The sequence below is a fragment of the Balaenoptera physalus genome, assembly GCF_965194825.1.
Source record: "Balaenoptera physalus genome assembly, chromosome: 1".
Taxonomy (NCBI): domain Eukaryota; kingdom Metazoa; phylum Chordata; class Mammalia; order Artiodactyla; family Balaenopteridae; genus Balaenoptera; species Balaenoptera physalus.
The window spans coordinates 83,542,739-83,561,557 of NC_138882.1; the positions used below are offsets into that span (position 1 = coordinate 83,542,739).

General features: G+C 60.9%; 2 protein-coding genes across 5 annotated transcripts in view; one reads left to right on the top strand and one right to left on the bottom strand.

Moving 5' to 3' along the window:
* DCST2 (DC-STAMP domain containing 2) overlaps window positions 1-3,210 on the top strand; it is a 13,728-nt gene extending 10,518 nt beyond the window's left edge. Inside the window, exon 15 of the mRNA XM_082467030.1 lies at window positions 1,444-3,210. Coding sequence (XP_082323156.1) covers window positions 1,444-1,489 — 46 coding nt within the window. The 3' untranslated portion in view covers window positions 1,490-3,210. The remainder of the gene's footprint in view (window positions 1-1,443) is intronic.
* Window positions 1,682-17,569, bottom strand: ZBTB7B (zinc finger and BTB domain containing 7B). 4 transcript variants are annotated; one of them, XM_082467088.1, is made up of 4 exons: window positions 17,512-17,569; window positions 17,254-17,354; window positions 4,377-5,542; window positions 1,682-3,985 (listed from the first exon to the last, which is right to left on the bottom strand). In XM_082467088.1, the coding sequence occupies exons 3-4, from the start codon at window positions 5,534-5,536 to the stop codon at window positions 3,520-3,522; spliced, it is 1,626 nt and encodes a 541-aa protein (XP_082323214.1). In that variant the 5' UTR covers window positions 5,537-5,542; window positions 17,254-17,354; window positions 17,512-17,569; the 3' UTR covers window positions 1,682-3,519. The 4 variants fall into 4 exon arrangements, with proteins under 4 accessions (XP_082323214.1, XP_082323217.1, XP_082323216.1 ...); XM_082467091.1 differs by having other exon boundaries at window positions 17,529-17,548; XM_082467090.1 differs by lacking the exon at window positions 17,254-17,354 and having other exon boundaries at window positions 17,512-17,541.
* Window positions 17,570-18,819: the final 1,250 nt, after the last annotated feature.

Below are 18,819 nucleotides of genomic sequence, written 5' to 3' on the forward strand. Positions count from 1 at the left end.
TTTTTCTTTATCCAAGTATAAGGAGATTTGAGCATTTCAGAGGTGAAAAAGAGAGCGCTGAAGAGAGAGGGATGCCAGAGAGATGGGATCTAAGGCCAGGTGAACAGGGTGGCCTCAGATAGGAGCGGGCTCACCTGAGGCAGGAGGGGAGAGGGTATGTTCCTCTGAGCAGAGCCGAGCCTGCTCCCGTCTGGTGGCCTTGCTTTTCTCAGGGAGGGTGGGGGGGGGGCGGGGGTAGGAGGCAAGCACACCTGCTAAGACAGCAAAGAAGGGGTCTGGGAGTGGAATAAAAGTTTCAAGGAGTGGGTGGTGGAGGCTGAAATATCTGCCTTGGGGACTGCACAAAGGAGCCAGCGGGGGAGGTTAAGAGATTTCCAGGTAGCGTTACAGGCTCAGATGAAGTTGAAAACCATAACGTGTAATGACTGACTCCAGCGTGCTTGGTTATTCGGTTTTGTTCGAGCAAATGTGGTAGCCATGAACAGGATTCCAGGGTTGAAGGTTTTTTCTGGGCAGGTCAGGAAAAGGATAAGATGGGGAGAGAATTGGGGTGTCTTTAGTCAAGAGTGTCTGAGATGACTGACTTTGGGGAAGACAAGGCACTGAGACCCCAGGGGGCAGTCCTAGGTCTATGTCTCGAGGGGGGTGTTAGAGCAGAGGCCAGGAGGGACACAGAGAATGGGCCACGCCTGGGAAGAATTCGGGGATAAATGAAGAGAGTGGCCAAGGTTGAGGGTGAGGTCCGAGTGGGAGCAGAGGTGAAGGTCATTATGGCCAAGGAGGTTGAGTACTGAAAGGCGAGTGTTGGAAGAGTCCGCCCACTAGTGAGGAGGCGGCTGGGCCACGCCAACAGCCCAAGTCTGGTACCAGCACCCTGGATGGGTATGGCAGGGTTTCTGCGAGGCCTGGGGATGGCCGCAGCCTGGGCGTGTAGCTGCCATGGCAGCCAGGGGCTTTGCAATACACCACAGGCCTTCCGAGTCTGAGAAAGGCAAGCACCTTCACTCGGGAGGACTGCAAAGAAAACTTTCCAGCGGTCACATTCCAGGGCGAATGGGGCACTGGAAGTAGTAATGAGTTGAGGGGTTAAAGGGGAAGCAAAGTTTTATTTTTAGAGGTTCCAGAGGGCTCAGTGAAGTTAAAAGCTGGGTTGCCAGAGCGGATAGCTTGAGCCTTGAGGGGCTATTATTCCCAAGGTCACTGCTGGTTCTGCCCTTACTACCCACATGACCTTGGGCAAATCGCTGCCCACTCATCTCTCAGCCTAAAATCAGAAGCTATCTACAGCCATGAGCTCGTTTGCCTTGGGGGGCCTGTGAGAGCAGCAGTGGCTGGTAAATAACAGGAGCCAAATCTGAACAGATGGGGCAGGGGCAGGAGGCAGGAATGCACCTGTGAAAACAGAATGTTGGTGACTGGGCCACCCCTTCCTTTCCTCGCTAGTGACCTGGATGAGGAAAAGGGGCCTTGGAAGAGGAGGCACAGGTAGCAGCGCCCACCTGAGGCCCAGTCTGTCAGCATACTCATGCCCCCTCAGCCCTCCTGACCACCTCAGAAATCCTCTGCCCCCAAAGCAGCCCCTTCTCCGCTTCAGAACCCCCAGTCCCTCTGTCTCTCATTTCCCTCTCCTCCTGATCCCTCCCACCTTCTCCAAAATAAAGAAACCAAAGGTGGACACAAGTGTGAATCTTAAATTATTATTTCTTCCTGTCACTTACACCCGAGGTGGGGGTCAGGGCAAGGGGAGGGGAACAGGAGAGGGGGGATTGCCTCCCCCCCACCCCGTAAGGCACTGAGTGGAGAAGCCGCAAGGGGGGAGGGGGGAGGCCACATTGTCCTCACTCCCTGGGGCTAGGCCCCAGGTCTCCTCAGCCCTGGGCTCTCCCATCACCTGAAATGCTAAGATGAGGCCCAGGGCAACCCGACCTCCCCCTACCCCAATATATTACATCATCACTTTTTAAATAGATACAAGGACTGGTCCCGCTACCCCCTCCCTGTGACCCCCCCCCACTATTGGGGGTACCTGGGCAGCTGTGCAAATGGGCATGGGGGTGCATGGGGGGGGAGGGAGAGCACCGGGCCCCTGAACCTGCCCCTTTTAAGGAGGGGGAGGAGCCGCCAGGCCAGGGAGGGGAAATAGTGCAAGGCAGAGCCCAGGCAGAATGGGGTCCAGCACCCAGCGAGGAAGGTGGGGAGGAGATACCCCCACCCCCAGCAGAATTGGGTAGTTAAAAATCTGAAACTAGATTTCAACAAGACCAACAGAAAAGGCTATGTACAGACCGGGGGTGGATTCAATCCTAAGGGTAGAGTGAGGGGATTACTCTCCCCGACCCAACAGGAAGCCCGGCTGGCAAGGGTCTGGGGAAAGGATCCCTTTCCCACAGGTCCGCAGCCCACTTTCCTTGCGGCCAAGCAAGAAGCTATTTGCCCCGGCCTTGGCAAGGGGGCGCCGCTCACCAGCTGGGGTGGTGGAGGTTGAGAGAAGACGGCTCGCTGGAAGTGGCCGCCAGGGGCGCTCGCCCGCGCAGGGCACGGCCGCCAGATGGCGCCGGCTCGCCCGTTCTCCGCAAGGCTCCCCCCAACCCCTCACCCTGTCCCACACCCTGCACCGCGCCAGCCCGGGGGCGGCGTGAGTCAGGGGCGGCAGCGGTGTCGGCGGCTCCGGCTTGCACCTGGGCGGGGAGGAGGAGAAGAGGGTAGGCCACCGCCCGGCCCGCCCTGCCCTCTGGCCCCGGGGAGGGAGCGGCGGGAACAAGACATTCCCTGCCCAGCGACTCGGGAGGGGAGGGGAGGGGAGGAGAACCAGCAGCAGCTCCCGTAGTTGGGCGGGGCCCCTCCCGCTGCCCCCAGGGGCGGGCGAACCAATCAGGCCACCCCGCCCCCTTCTCCAGGACCCCATGACTCAGCGCTGGGAGCAGGGCGGAGGGGGACTAGGATGGCTCCTTCCTTACAGGCCCAGTCCCCCAGTCTTTCAAGCTTCTACCTTGCTTTCCCCCACTTACCCTTCCTTTGCCGCCCCCCTTTGCATAATTCACTGCCAGGAAAAGGGAACAGAAACCAGGAAGGAGGGGTCTCGAAAGGGAGGGGCAGTCCTTCACCCCCTTACACAGCCAAAACCCCAAGGGGCATGGGGGCAGGGCAAGGCTTTGGTCCCAAGCCCCCCACCCCCTAGAAACCCGCATAGCCGAAGAGGGACCCCACAAATCAGAAATACATTATTGCTTCTACTCCCCAGGAGCAGCTGGGGACAGGGACCCCACCTTTACAATGGAGCTGTAAATATATACATAATATCGTATGTATCACTCCTTGGGAGAGCACCCCAATCTGGGGAGCCTCTGCCCCAAAACCTTCTCAGCTTGGAACTGGAATGAGAGCTCTGAGGGAAGGGCCCAATTTCCGATGCCAGGGAGGCTCAGTGCCCGGACCCCAGCGCCGTCTCTGCTGCACACTCCCGCTGCTCAGCATGGGCGTCCCGGCCCGTGCTGCTCCAGCTCGGCCACTCGTCCCTCTTTAAGAGGACTCCATGGCACCTTCAGCCTGAGGTGTGGTGGGTGCCCCCTCCTCCTCATCGTCATCCGGGGGCCCCGGGGTGGAGACTGGGGGCCCAGTAGGGGCTGGCTCCTCCCAGAATCGAGCCAGAGAGAGTCGGAAGTTGTCCAAGTGGCCATTGGAGAGGTCGAGGCCAGCAGGGGTCGGGGTGGCGGCAGAGGGCGGGGGGTAGTGAGGGGGCGCATCGTCCTTGCGGCGCCGCCGGGTGCGCACCTCCAGGCAGTTCTGGCCTTTAAGGTGGCGCTGCAGGTGGTCCTCCTTGGCGAAAGCCTTGTGGCACAGGTGGCACTCATAGGGCCGGTCCCCTGTGTGCAGGTGCATGTGGTTCTTGAGGTCATAGCTGTGCAGGAAGCGGGCTGGGCAGTGCGAGCATGAGTAGGGGCGCTCTCCTGTGTGCTTCCTCATGTGGATCTTCAGCTTGTCATTCCTGGCACAGGCAGGGGGGAGGGGCAAGGAAACCGTTCAGGATGCGGTCCCTGGGTCATCCTGGCCAGGTTCCCAGGCCTTGTCCCACTCCCGTCCCCCACCATTTGTTTCCCTATTACTGCCCCAGGAGACCCTTGCTGACTTGCCCGCAGCTTAACTGGGCCCGGCCACCACCCACTCTGCCTCCAGCACAGCCAAATCTTTCATGCCCCAGACCTACCTCCCTTGACTTTCTTTCACCTGGTCTCCCTATCCTGGTCTCTCTTCTCACCCTGGGCATCACCACTCCATCCCCTCCAGGATCACCTGCCTCCACACCTCGGGTCTCATAATCCCTTTCTCCCTCCCCCTCGACATGGCCCCTGCTGCACCCCTTCCCCACTGGTGCTCACCGGGTGAAACGGACGCCGCAGACTTCACAGGCGAAGGGCTTCTCACCCGTATGGGTCCTCATGTGGCGTGGCAGTTTGCCAGCCCCGTGGATAATCTTGTGGCAGACCGGGCACTCCTGGGGCATCTGGGAGCGGCGTTTGCGCACTAGCTTGTCCTGGCCATCTAGGCCTGGTGCCAGGGCGTCCTGGTGTAGGGAACTCAGGTAGGCCATCAGGTCAGGATCGATGGCATCCTCATCTGAGCCCAGCTCCTCTGGGGACAGCGGGGGCCCGCCACCCTGCGCCAGCCCATAGGCGGGGGGATATGCCAGCTCCTCCTCTTCTTCCTCACCCTCATAGGCCTCATAGCTCAGGGGCCCCTCATGGGGTGAGGCAGTCCCTGTGGGAGGACTGTAGCTGTCCCCCAGCCTACTGCCCCCGCTGCTGCTCACTCTGCCTGCCGCCTCCTCCTCCTCCTCGTAGGTCAAGGGATGGGTGGGCACTGTGGGCACTTCAGGCACTAGGTGGTTTGCCCGGGCCCCCTTGGTCTGCAGGAAAGCTTTTCGGGGCTTGCGGCTGCGGCGGGCGACAGGCCGAGGGGGCGGCGGCGGCGGTGGGAGGGGCACCTGTGGAGGGCTGTCTTCACCGTTGGGAACTCCCGAGGCTGAAGCCGTGGCTGTGACGAAGGCCTCCAGGTACTGGCGAGCTCGCTCACAGTCGTCCTCGTCAGGGCTGGGAGCTTCTAGTCCGCTGCCCTGCAGAATCTCCATGCAGGCAGCGATGACACACGGGATCTCCAGCAGCCGCGCAGCCTGGAGCACTGCCGGCATGTTGGCGCTGCTGGTGGTCAGTGTGGCTGTATAGGCAAACTCGAGCAGGGCACCCAGCGCCTCCGGCCCCACAAAGTCCAGCTCACACACGCCGGACCCTGCTCCCCCGGCAGCCACCCCGCCGCCCCCAGCGCTCAGGACCGCCCCGCCACCGCCCTCAGTGAAGAGCTTCTTGAAGTAGTGGCTGCAGGCAGCCAGCACAGCCCGGTGGGTGCGGTATTCAAGGCCCTGTGTCCGGATGGTGAGGTCACATAGGTGTCCCAGCTGGCGCTGCTCATTGAGGCAGCTCAGGAGCTCACTGCTGTGGTCTGGGAATGGAATCCCGATCAGGTCATCCTCGGGGCTCCCCATCTTCTCCTGCAGAGTCAAGTAGAGAGGGAGGTTAAGAGCGCTCAGCCCTGAAAGGTGGTCCAGGGAGGGAATACATACCAACGTTGGCCAGGTGACTACAGACTACTTAGATGGTCTTCTAAGTACTTTACACCCACTTCATCTTCCACAACCTTCTAGAGTAACAGTTATCATTCATTTCACAGACAGGAACCTGAGGTGCAGACAGGTGAAGCAACTTTCTATGTTAAGTGCAGAACAGGTTCAAAGCCAGGCGATGGGCCCAGAGTCCGTGTTCCTAACCACTGTGCACTGTTCTGCCTCTGTGAGAGCAGGAGCCCTGCCTTTCTGGCCTTTCCTAGAGACCCGTCTGCTTCACCTGCCCCATTCCCCATCCCTTTGGAAGAAGCACTGGACTGGGAGAAAGGATGCCTGGGTTCTGGTTCAGGCTTCATGAAGAACTGGCTGAAGGACTCTGGGTGGCTCTGGCAGCCAGCCTCAGTCATCTGAAAAGTGGGGTAACAGTCTTTGTGATGGAACCTCCTCTCAGCCCAGAGAGAGGCCAATGAGAGAGTTCAGATTCACATTGCGCCAAGGACTGTTCAAGGCAAGGTCAGGTGCTTTAACTTATGTTATCTCCCTAAAGCATTTGGTGTACAGTAAAACACTATGCAAACCTGAGAGGTGGCTTCCCAGCACCCTCCTCCTCCTCCTTCCCCACCCACTAAAAGTTCATCTCCCCTTCTAGATCCCCCCTTCTAGAGGCCAAAAGGGAAACACAGCTCCCAGCATCCCTCCCCCCACATCCTCCCCTCCCCCATGGGGCCAAGGAGCAGCCACCCTTTGCTGGGGTGTCGCTGGCTGGCGCGGGTGCTTCCTGCCCCGCACCGATAAGCATCGTCCCCGCCCCCTCTCCCACTGCCAATAGGCCAAGTTCCAGTCCCACCCCTCCCCCACTGGGCTACCACCACCACCTCTCCCTCCCCATTCCCATCCAGTCAGGAGAGTCCCCCCTCTCCAGAGGACCATCTTTCACCCTCTATGCTTTCCCCTCCAAGGCAGAGCCACAGAAGGTGCAGAGCTGCCAGCAATCCTGAGGCTGGTGGAGGGGAGGGGAGGGGTAGTAGAGGGAGTCTGGCCTGGAAGTGAGGAGATCTGGTTTAAGTCCTGGCTCTGCTACTATCTTTTTTTTTTTAACCATACCATTAGAATTTATTTATTTATTATTATTATTTAACATCTTTATAAGTATTCTGCTACTATCTTGCTGAATGACCTTGGGCAAGTCATTTCTCTCTGTGCTTCAATTTCCTCACTGTACAAGGAGGGGGTGGGAATGGAAGCCCCAAGGGCTCAGCCCTTCAGCCCTGACATTTGGTGGGTCTGGAGCAACTGGAGACAGAGTTGGTGCCTGGAAAGAGCTGGGCTCTGGAGTCATCCAGGCTTGAGTTTGAATCCTCAGTCTGCGGCTGACTAGCTCTGTGACCTTAAACAAGTGATTTAATCTCTGGACCTCTTTCCTCATCTCTAATATGGGATCATTCTACCTGACTCCTCGGGCTGTGGTGAAGGTTAAATGAGACCATGGGTGGCACAATGCCTAACACACACAGTAGGGGCTCAATAAATGTTCTGGCCTTGGCAAGGAGAAACAAGGCCTCACCTGGAGGCGGATTCCACTATACAGATGGTCTCTGCTGGGAAACAAGTCTGTCTCCCTCCCTCAAATCACCCCAGGGAGTCAGGTTACTACCAGCTACATGACCTTGGACCAGTCACTTCCTTTCCTGAGGAGGCCTGTTTCCTCATCTGTAAAATTAAAGACTGACCTAGATGATCCTTAGGGCAAGTCCCACTGACATTTTGTCAGTGTCTTCTCTGCCACTCCCAACAGCTGCTCAGTCTTGGCCATTGATGGGGAAGATTTTGGGGGGGGGGGGGTTGGAGGAGTCAAGGGCTACAGGTTTCCTCTTGAGGACACAAGAACTGCATTGTTTCTGCCTGCCTCCCTGTCCCAGCACCAGAACGCCTGCGCGGAAGCCATGAGTGAGCAGCACCCATGTGGCTCATAAGCCACAGCCAGACACCCTTAGATAGCCCACCCCTTCCCACCTTAAGTCCCCAAATCACTTCTCTCCCTGGGGGCCAAGCAGTCTGGGAGCACTCCCAGTTCCCTTTGGTTCTCCTACCTGTACTTTACAAATAGTACAAGAGGCAAATGGCCCCAGGACTTAGAAACAAACAAAACCGGGTGGGCAGCAGCAGTGGCCACTCAAGCAGCAGTGGGCTCCCTCCTGGGCCCAAGCAAATCCTGTCCCTCCTGAGGGGGATGGGTGGGGCTGTCCTCGATGTCCATTGGCCCGGAGCTGGGCACCCGCAGGCACGTGGCTAACCCCGTCCCTCTCCCTCCTTCCCTCCACACCCCACCCATTCCCGCTGCTAAGCCCGCCTCCCTTCTCCCACCCCAGGGCCGTCTCCGAGGCAACTTGGTGTGGCGGGGGCGCTGATTGGCTGACCCCGCTGTCAGGTCACAGGCTCTGGCTGGTTCACGATGCAACTCACTCAGGGCTTGGGCAGGGGTGGGTGTTTAACCCCTTGGGCCTAACCCCGTGGCCACGAGGTACCAATGAAGGAGGGGAGAGGCAGAGGACACACGTGGGAAGGGGAGGTGTTCACATGGTTCTCTAGCTTCTGGGAAACTCCCCTAGCCCTTACCCAGGGCTCTGGCACCCATGCTAACTTAGGTGCCACCTGGAACTAGGCTGGTGCCAACCAGGCCAAGGGGATACTCCTAGCCCCATCATCTGGGAGGGGTTGGTGGGGTGGAGGCCTCCCCCTTCTTTCTGCCAGGGTGGGGCACTGGTGCCAGGATGCCCACCCCACCTTGGGCACCCTTCCCACATCTGTATCCCAGAGGGCCCAGCCCCCCGACGCCCATGAGTGTCCCCACCCAGCCTGGCATGCCCCCTCTTGCTAAGACCTTGTGGGCATGGGCGTGTGTGGTGGCTGGGGGGGGGGCAGCTGTGCCAGGGAGCCAGGCAAGGTCTGTTTGGTCTGTTTGCCTGGTAGGGGGAAGAACTGGGGGCCCACCCCATCTCTCCCCCATTTCCCGCCATCCCCCCCCCAGGCTCCCCTCACTGTCAGGCCTGCTAGACCGGCCAGGCCGGTGGGCAGCTCTCTTGAAACTGGGCCCTGAGTCAAGCTTGCCCCATCTTTGGTGGGGGGAAGACTTTGGGGTTAGACAGGTGGGAGGGGGCAAAGGTGGGAGCCCCTATCACCTACCCCTCAGTGCCCAATGGCACCTGCCAAGGTGTGTCCACCACCAAGAAACCAAAAGGTAGAGGGCACTGGCCCTGGCATGGGAAGGAAAAGGAGGCTGGAACTCTTTCCAGGTGCTGACCTCCGGCAGTGTCCAGTGCAGGGCTGGGGGCACCAGGGCCAACACTGCCGGCTCGAGCCAGCTGAAGAGCTGGGATATGAGGCCCTGAACGGGGCAGCTGAATAAAGCTGGCCCCCCTTCCCCACACCCTGGGGATTAGGGGAGTAAGGCTTAGTGTGGGGGGCAGCAGGCGGAAACAGGATTAGCGACGGAGAAAATAGATATGGGCCTGAGACACAGGCACAGAGAGCCACCCCTCCCCAGGCTTGGAGGAGGGACCTGGCCAGTCCTCTCCAGGTATAGCAACCTGGGGTGAGGGAGGATGAGGACCAGGCTGTGACACCTCCTGCCAGGGTGATGGAGAGGCCTGCCACTCTTCCCACCTTGGCCGGCCACCCTTCCCCCTTACTCCTTTCTCCTTTCTGCCCCCCCAACCCCCACCCCAACTCCAGCCTCAGGTTCTCTTCCTGTTTTTTTGGAGCTAAGTTTGCACGAAGCCAGGGCTTTGGCCTGTGGCTGGACCAGGGGGGTGGGGAAATATGACAGCCAGTCCAAAGTCCTCAGGGACCCAGGAATCCTAGTTCCCCAGCTTCTCTCACCCCTTCTTAGGGCCTCTGAGGCCCAAGGGCTGAAGCCATCTGGCCTGCCCAGTTGGGAAGTCAGGGTGAGGGGTTGAGGTGAATCCCCCTGAGGATTGGAATGGCTTCGAAGGAGAGGCCTTTGGCCCAGGGATGCCCTAGGCATTTATGGAGCCCTTCCCTCCCCACCCCAGCCCCTCCAAGCTAGTATATGCCTTCCCCATCCCCCATAGGCCGCTTCCCCCTCCTAACCTCACCACCCCCAGCACTCACACTTCCTGGGGGCCGAGGCGGGGAAGAGAGACCGCAAGCCACGAAGGGGGAAGGAGGCAAGGGGAGTTGGCTGCTTCCCGGTGCCGTGGGGGTTAAGCCTCTCCTCCCTCAAAATCCCCAATTCCTGGTGCTTCAGCTCCTGACAGGAGGGAGACCTCAGTGTCCCCCCACATTTTCTTTCCATGACAACTGCCCTAGTCCACAGCCTCTCGGGCCGCATCAGGGGAAATCTGAGGGAGATAAAAGATGGCGGAGGAAGGAATGGGGGCAACTCCGTCTTCCCCAGCCCTCCCCTCTTGTCCTTTGGGAACAAGGCCCTCTCCACTCTTGGCCCCTTTCCTTGTCCTCTTCCTGTCCCCTTACTGCCTTCTCGGACCCTTGTCTCCCCTCTCCGCAACTCATCCTTTGCTTTCCTTCCTTCAGCCCTTGCGAGGCTCCCGCTTCCTCTGTACCGCGTCTATGTCCCTAGGCCTCTGAGGAATCATCCCTACCTCTCTTTTCTTTTCCCTTTTGGCTCTCTCCCTCAAGCCTCCTCACTTCCTCCATTTCGCCTTGCTCCGAGCATCCCTTCTCTTCTCCCCAGGCAGGCGCAGTGTGGAGAGGGGCAGAGGAATTAAATCAAGATGCCAGGCCTGCCCTCCAAGGCCTGGTCTTGCCATGAGATGGTCACATTTAAGGTACCCACGGCCCCATTTTGGATGAAGCACAGGGCCAAAATTCGGGGGACAGCTGGGGAAGATGGGGGGGGTGGTACAGTGAGAGCGGATGTGGGGTGGGGTGAGGGGGACAGCCTAGGCCTCTCTGCCCGTCAGAATTTCCAGCCCTGGAGCTGCTGGACTTTCCCCAGAGGCTGCCCACCCTAGGCCAGGCAACTGTGCACTTGGACAGACCCTGGTCATCAGGGTTCCCAGCGGGGGTCTGCCGGAGCACTGCCAGATACCCTTAGGGCCTGAGGAGACCACACAGGGTGCCAGGGTCTGCCCTGTGCCCACCCCCTCCCCCCAGCCTAGCGTCTCTGGCTGGGTAACCGAGCCGGCTGGTAACCCCACACCCGCCAAGCCGCCAGCAGAAACCTGAGCCCCCCAGCCCCAGAGGACACCCCGGCCCGATCCCCGGAGCCCGGCTCCCTGCCAGCCTGTCCAACCTCCTGTCCTGGCCCAGCAACCCCTCGGCTCCCGTAGGCCCCTTCTTCTGCTCTCCTGTCCTCCTGGGTCCCCCAGACACAGAAGCTTCTCCAGGCTCCAGCTCCTCAGCCCCTCAGTTCCTAAACCGCCCCCTGTGAAGTTCAGACACCCTCTTCCTAGCCTGTTTTTCAGTCCCTCTCTGACCCTTGGCCAATTCTAGGCCTCCAAGCCTCCCCTGGGGCCTGATCTCCCAAGCCAGAGTGTGGCCTACTCACCTGAACGCTGAGGGGCCTTGCCGGCAACTCCTCTTGGCCCCTGGGGGGGGAGCAGGTTGGGAGGGGTGGGGGAGGGCCGGGCTGGGGGGAGGTAGGGTGGCTGTTCCCCGCTCCAGCTCCCTCCTTCAAAGGGGCCGCCCACGACTTGGCCCAGCCCCTCCCCCCTACAGCCTTAACCCTCTGGGTGCTGTCCCCCCTCCCCCCAGATGGAGGGAGGGGTTACCAGAGGGCTGGCAGCGTGGGAGAGGGCCTAGAGTCTCTGCCTGTGGTGCCCGAAGCCCCAGCTGTACCCACCCTGGCCCGTCCTTTCTCAGCCCTAAAAGGGGAAAAAGGTGAGCAGTAGGAAAGGTAGGAGCTGGGACAGTCCAGGAGGACAGAGGTGAGGAGGAGCAATGGGAGAGGCTGCTGGAGGTGGGACCAGGAGAAGGAAGAAGGGAGGGGAGGGGACAGGAGGCAGCAGTGGCCAGAAGAGGGAGGAGGGGAACCCTGGACAGTCAGTGCCAGGGGTGACAGGTGCCTAGGTCCCAGCCCCTCAGGGCATATGGTATAATAGGGGAACACAGGGAGGCCCTCCAGACCCCAGTAGGTCCCTCAGCACCCCTGGGAGCTGGCCGAATTCTCCCCTCTCTGTACTGGGCTGGGGCCCTCAGGGGCTGGGCAAGGCAGCACCCCGCCCTCCCCATGCCTCACCCCAAACCCACTCACATACCACAGTTCCTTGCCCGGGCACCAGCCCCTGCCAACCAGGCCAGGGGGCAGCACTTGTGCCAGCCCCCAATGGCCAGGAGGATCAGGGGGACAGAGCTGGCCTGAGGGGGGTGGACAGATGGGGGGAGCTGTGGGCAACGAAAGAGGAAGGAGCCAGGAGGGGGCATCTGCTGGGAAGCGGCTAGCCCCACCCCTTGCGTAAGCTGCTGCCACCCTGGCCGGTTGGGTGGGACCCGCCTGGGCCTGAGGGGTAACTCAGGAGGGCTCTGAGCCCAGAGATGGGTGGGCCACAAAGTTCCACTTAAACAGCTTCTGGGGTCTCTTATTCCTGGAACGAGGCGTGCCCTAGGTCCCCCAGACACTAGGTCATCCCAAGTCCTACTGGGCTGGGAGGGGGCACCACAGAAATGCCCCCTAAAATATCCCCTCCCCTTTCCCCCCAACAGCTGCTGGCTCAATGCCTCTGGCCTGCTGCCCCTCACCAGCTCCCGGCCCGGTTGGCACCTACCCACCAGGATGCTGGCAGTCCTGCCCTCCTCTCCCTCCTACCCCCCTGGCTCCCAGCGCCCCATGCCAACTGTGGGCCTCGGGTGGGGGAGGGTCACCCCTGTGCCTTGGTGCCAGCTAGGCGGGCCCAGGCCCTTAGGTCCTACAGATAAGGCACAAGACCCTGTTCTCAAGCCATCTCCTCAAGAGGCAGCGCACGGGTTAGGGCCTACACAAAGAGAGCCCAGGGGGCTATGGACAGCTTGATGAGCAGTTATTGAAGGCTCCACTCCCCAAGGTGGGGGCCAGTGTCTCTCCCTGCCACCAGGCACCGGCCTCCCGGCATTCCCCCTGCCCAAGCATTTGCTTGGGCACCAAAGTCCCTGATATTCCTGAGTGCCCTAGTGCCTGCAGCCTGTGAGGGAGTGGGGTGGGGCTGCTCTCTGCCCTTTGATCCCCATAAAGGGAGGGAACCAGCCTAGAGGGCAGGGGGCAGGGAGGGAGTTCATGGGGCCCCTCCATTTCACCCCTGCCAGGGGCAGCAGGGCAGGGTGTGGGAATCTCTTGGGTGGGGCCCTCAGGTGAGAATGGGTAGCATGTCTCAGCTGGGGGGATGGATGTCAATCATGGGTACATGGTGTCATGTGTGAACAAGATGGTGAGGACAAGGTGGGGGGATGCAGAGGGTCCCCACATTCCAAATCATCCCAGTCCACTTTTAGTCCCATCCAGAAAAATTTCCAGACTTAACCAAATTGAGAAATCAAGGAGGACTACAACTCCCAGTATGCACCACAATTGCTTTGCATGTACCTTGGGAGCTGTAGTTCCCTTGAGAAGCCCAATGCTCTCCTCTTCCCCAGAGCCTTGTTGATGTGGTGGGGAGGGCAGAGCAGAGGACTTGGTTATGAATCTCCAAGGGGACTGTGTTTAGAAGAGGTACAAGGCAGGAGGTCCATGGTAGGGGGAGAGGACCCCTGCTCCCAGGCAAAGGGGGAGGAAAGGAGGAAGGAAGGAGGAGAGGATGTCTGTTGAAAGGGGCATATGGGTGGGGAGGAGTTGGGGGGAGTGGTGGAAACAGGAAGGAAACTGAAGCCAGAGACATGAGGTCGAAAGCAAGGGCCTGGTGGAGCCCCACTCCGAGGCTCAGCAGGGACTGGGAAGGCATTTCCCCCTGCTGGGCCTCGGCACCATTCTGGTGGCCTGGGGAGGCATAAGAGGAATTAGTGATGTCAAGTAACAGTAGACTGGTGTGTTTGTGGGGGTCAGTGACTCCGTTTACCCGCCACCAGCCGTCTTTTGTCTAGGGCACCCTCAACTCCCGGATCTGGCACAGGTATCTGCTGGCTGGAGAGCTCTGAAAGCTGACTAGGTTCTAGGATGCTAGCAGGAAGAGGAAGGGGTTGGGGGAGGTTAGGGCCAGGCCTGATGGGTATGGTGGAGGGAGACATGTATGGGGTTAGGCCCAGGTATGAGGTCAAGGAATTGTGCTGGCAAATGAGGATGCCATCCTCTAGGGCTGAGGCCATGGCAACTGGGAGGCCTCAGTGAAGAGAGGGCTAAGATGCCAAGGAAGGCCACCAGCCTCCCACCCATCCCAGGCTGTGGGACAGAATGAAGAGGGCAGCCCTTCCTAGTGTCCCTGTGGAATTTGCTAAAGGTAGCTTTTCCCCTTGTGCCAGGCAGCCTGTGAACATTAACGGTGGCAACTTAGGGGACCAGGTGGCAGCTGGGTGCCTTTTCTTAGTGGGGGTGGAGGTCAGAAGTGGGCAGAGGCTCTGCTTCCAGGCCACTTTCCCTGGGCTCCCCAAGGTTCTGGGACAGATGCTTATAGGCCCCAGCCAAGATTCTTGCCAAGACCTGGGTCTGGCTGGGTGGTGGGTCATTCTTGCCTCTCCAAGGCCTTTGATGGTGGGCAACAGTAGCTCTTACCCCTTCCCCCCAGTCCCCCAGGCCCGCCTTGGCTCCTGGCCGCCTGTGTGTTGGCAGGACTGGTGGTGGTGGGGGGGCGGCGAGGCAACTTCAAACTGTCCGGGCAAAACGTCAAGTTTACTCACGAGTTTACTCAGCAGAAGGAGGGGGAAGAGGCCAGGGCAGGCACACCCCATGCCAGGGTCCTATCCGTCTGCTTGTCCCCACCTTCCTCCCCCACCCTCCTCTTCAGTCCTAGGCCAAAACAGGCATAGGCCCCAAGGCCTGGTGGCAGGGCAGTCTTAACTCTCGGAAGGTCAGGGAACCAAGCAGGCTGGAGGCAGGAAGCCCCAAAGCAGGCCCGGAGGCTTCTATCAGACGGCAGTGCCCTGCCTGGAGCCCATTCACTACCCGTCTTGGAACCTCGGCCTTAGGCCAGAACTGGGTCTCTTAGCCACCAAGAAGGGGGCAGTACCAGGCTAGGCCTCCTCCATCTGACCAGTCCCCTGGGCAGTGACTTCTGACCCCAAATGCCCAGTACTAGGCTGTGCCTCAGGCAGCATGATGCCATCTGGGCAGCCATAGGATCAGGGGCTGTTTCTCTAGGCCTTGACTTGGAATGAGGGGCCAGCACCCTATCTGACCTACTTCCCTTTCCTCCCCACCTGCTTTCATTCTCTGCTTTTCTCCCCCAGCCTTCACTGTCCCCACCCCAGAGGCGCTCCGCCCCCCATGCCCGCTGGGCCCCCTCCCCCACCCTTCCCCAGGGTGCCAAGTGCAAGCACACAAAGGGCCCGATGGTGCATTGTTAGCCCAGCCCCCGCTGCCCGCCGCGCCCTCCCGGGGCAGGCACTAGGCCAAGGAGGAGCTGGGGGCCCTGGGTGCCAGGGGGCACCATGGGGAAGGGGGAAGAGGTCAGCACCTGTCTCCCAGTCCCTGGGGTCCATGTCAGCCAGAGCTGAGCAGTGATGAGAGTGCCCCATTAGAGCAGGTCTCTCTCCTTGACACCTGAGCCTAGTGGGCACTGCCTTCTTTCTTCCCCAGAGCCCCCTTCGGGTGGTATTAACCCCTTCCTGACCCCTGTGCTAAGGTTGGGGGGTGTGGTACCCAAGGGAGGGGACAGTGTCTGGGGGTGCCAGCAGGCTGTGTGGTGCCCACAGCAACCATGTAACAGAGGCACGCTGGGGGAGCCGGGGTCCCGGGGGCCAGGGACAGGAGGCACTGACAGAGATTTCTTCTTGTTTCATCAGCTGCTCCAGGGGGAGCCCCCTGCCCTTCTCCCCAGTCACCACTAAGGAGGAACACTAAGTGTTACCCAAACTCAGTCACAAATATGTCCCTGTCCAGCCCAGCACAACACTCCATATGCCCACTCTCCCCTCCCAACCTGATGCCCACTCCATGCCAGCTCTCCCAGCAGTGCCAGGAGGGTACAGGGGTGACCAAACCAGCTGGTGTGTGTGTGGGGGGGGAGCAGGAGGCAACCCCATAATCATCCAGGTCTCACCCCCCTACACACATGCAACCTCAGGAAACAGAGTTCCCATCCTGATTTAACCCCTCACCGCCCAATCTGGCTCCCCCTGCCCCTTGATAAACTGTCTCCCTCCTCCAGGAATAAGTTGGGGGAAGGCGGAATAGCTGCGCTGACTCATTCCCATTCTCAGCTGCAGCTAAGGGTCTCCAAGGCACTCGGGTGGGGGTCAATTCAAGAACGCCCTCCACCTGGCCCGGAAGCCAGGACAGCCTGCTGGTCTCCCCCTCTCCCCAGCACCCACTTCCGGTGTCCCAAACTAGGTCAGCAGCGCTCGTTTCCTGTGGGTCAGCTAGCACCCGCGCCTCTGCCCCTCCCCTGCTCCGGACCCAGGCTCCCCGCCCCCCGCCCCCCAGGGCGCCCCGAGGTCTCACCACGTCTCAGCCGCCCTTTGATACGTGGGGGTTGTGCGGGGCGGGGGGCAGGGGACCCGCCCTCTCTCCAAACACCAGCAGGGCCGGGGCGCCTGGGCAGGCACGTGTCCGGGCACAACCCGCTGCCCACGCCGCCCCCCCACTCCCGGCCCCCCCTCGCTCTGGCCGGGACACGTCGCTCTCTTACTTGGGGTGGGGTGGGAGGAGAGAGAGAAAGCTAGAAATTGAAAGCAGCGCCCCCCACCCCTTTGAATGGCAGCCCTCTGCCAGCGGCGCTCAGAGTAGGTTCTACAACAACACAGTAGCGACCCCCACTCCGGGTAGGGGCAGGTGCGCCGGCGCCTGTGGGGGGACGGGTAGTAGGTAGAATTCTTCCCAGTCGCCCACCCTCGCTCTTGGGCTCTGGGGGCCGGAGCTGGCTTTGAAAAGGTGGCGGCGGTACTGGAGCCTGAACGAAGAGAGTGGGATTGAGGGGAGGAGGAGAGAGGGGTCGTTCTATGTCGCTCGGAGGTTGTCGCTGAGTCCCACTACCGGCGAGAGAGCGCGACTCTGGAAGCGCAAGAAACCGAATAGTCCAGCCGGTAACTTTCCCCCAAGCCGCGGCTCCTCCTGTGCTCCCCCCACCCCCCATGCAACTGGCCCGGGTCCAACCCACCGCGCCAGGGGGCGCGGAGTTGGGGGGGGAGCGTTGTCCTAGTTAGAATCCGTCAGCGTTTCCATTCCCTCAACTCGGACGGGTCGGGGGTCTCCCCCTAAAGTCACGAAGGAGACTGGGGGAGCGCTCATCGCCGCCTCACCCTCTCTCCATCCCGGAGCCGCCAGTCTGTCTGATCCCAGAAGTGCAGAGAAAGTTTCTGGGGACCCTCCGCCCTGGGTTGGGGGCGGCTGTAGTTCCTTCTCTACCTTTCCTCCCAGTTAAAATCAATTCCCAAGACCCGGAGTGTTGGGAAGGCACGGGGAAGGGGAGTGGTGGGAATCTGGTCTGCGTGCGTGTGTGTGTGTGGGGGGAACCCACTTACAGGACGGACGAAGGACACTGCAGCAGTCTCGAGTATGGGGGACCTCTAGCCAGGAGACAAAAGTGGGGTACACTCACCTCTCTGCCTTTGGGTCCTCTGGCTGGAGCTGCTGAGGCTCCGGGTGTGGGGAGAGGCGCGTCCCCCGCCAGGCCCGGGGGCTTGGGGCCCTGCTCCGGTCCTGGTCAGAAGGCCGCGGTCAGTGGCTCGCCGCTCTCTGCTGGGGGGCTCCTCCTCCGCAGCCCTCTGCCTCCTCCTGCCGCCCGCCCCCCCCTCGGCCGCTGAGAACCGTACATTCACCTGGCTCCCACCCGCCCCCCCCTCAGGGCCCGCCTCACCTGTCCTGCTGTCTCACCTGTCCTCCTGCTTGCTTTCCCCCCATCCCTCCCCCCGCCCCCTGCCACCCCCCAAACTCCCCCTCCCAACCCTTAGCAACACCCTCTGTCACTTCCTGGTTTTTCACCCGCCCCCCCAGGCCCCCCTCCCTCCGCCCAATAAGGACATAAACTTCAACCCCTTGGTCCAGCCAGTCTCTGCAGGGCGCAGATGGATCCCTCCCTCCTTTTTCGCTCTCTTATTCCAAGCTCTTACTTTGCTCTCCGAGCTTTTCCCACCCTCCTGTTTTCCCTCCTTCTTTCCTTCTCTCTCTCTTTCTCCCTTCACCTGCCGCGGTCCCTTTCCTCCTCCTCCTCCTCCTCCTCTCCCTCTCTCTCTCTCTCTCTCTCTTTCTCTAGCCCCTATCTCTCCCAGTCCACCTTAACTCGAGCTCCGCCCCCGACCCCCATCCAGCCCTCCGCCGCTACTCTGTCCCGCCCCCTGCACTCCACCTCTCGGCCCGCCCATTGGCCTGAACACCCGCCCATCCCAAGTGGGTCCCGCCTTGCGTTCGGCCAGGGAGGGGGCGGAGCCGAGGGGCTGGCCCGAAACCTGGAGGAGGGGAAGAGGAGGGGGCAGTGTCCGCAGCGGCCGGGGAACCGAGCACCCCCATCAAGGGCTCCCACTCCTACAAGAGGGGCTTCCGTAGGGTCAGCACCTCGGGAGGGAAGGGTATGAGGAGGTTAAAGATACACTAGGTGGGGGCGAGGCGGGGAGTTAGGGGATTGAGGGAGGGGGTCCCGTGAGGGGCTATAATCAGGTCAGGGCCCCTGGAGGTAGGGGGAGGGGAGCCACCCGGCCATCAACTCCAGCTCCTACGCCCCACCCCACCCCTTGGAGGCGGGGGAATTGAGGCTGCGGGCACTCTGCGTCCCTCCCCACGCGTGACGGCGCCTCGCGGGGAGGGAACGGCGCCGTGGGCAAGCAGCCTCTGCGCTCCAGCCGGTCGGTGCCCGATGCGGCCTTGGCATTGTCGGAGGGGAGGGGCCAGGTCCGTGAAGGGGGAGGGGGAGGAACGCTCACGCTCCTGCTCCCCGCCTCCATCCCGCTGTTCCCTAAGTGGAGAAACTGAGTCTCCGTGAAGGAGGGACCTCTGGACTTGGATTCGCTCAGAGACCTGGGAGGCGAGAGGGGACTGAGTGTTTTACGATGTGTATGTGGATTTGGGGAGGGATCAGGATACGTACTTCAGTGCCCCCCAACTGAGGAAGGTAGCCTGTTTGGGACGCTTCCAACTGGGCCTGCGGCGCTACGTACCCCAAAGAGCCCCT

Coding starts and splice junctions, on each gene's coding strand:
- ZBTB7B (XM_082467088.1), bottom strand. CDS start 5,536: ATGGGGAGCCCCGAGGATGACCTGATCGGGATTCCATTCCCAGACCAC. Junction 3,986..4,376: donor TGCGGCGTCCGTTTCACCCG/GTGAGCACCAGT, acceptor TGCCTGTGCCAG/GAATGACAAGCTGAAGATCC.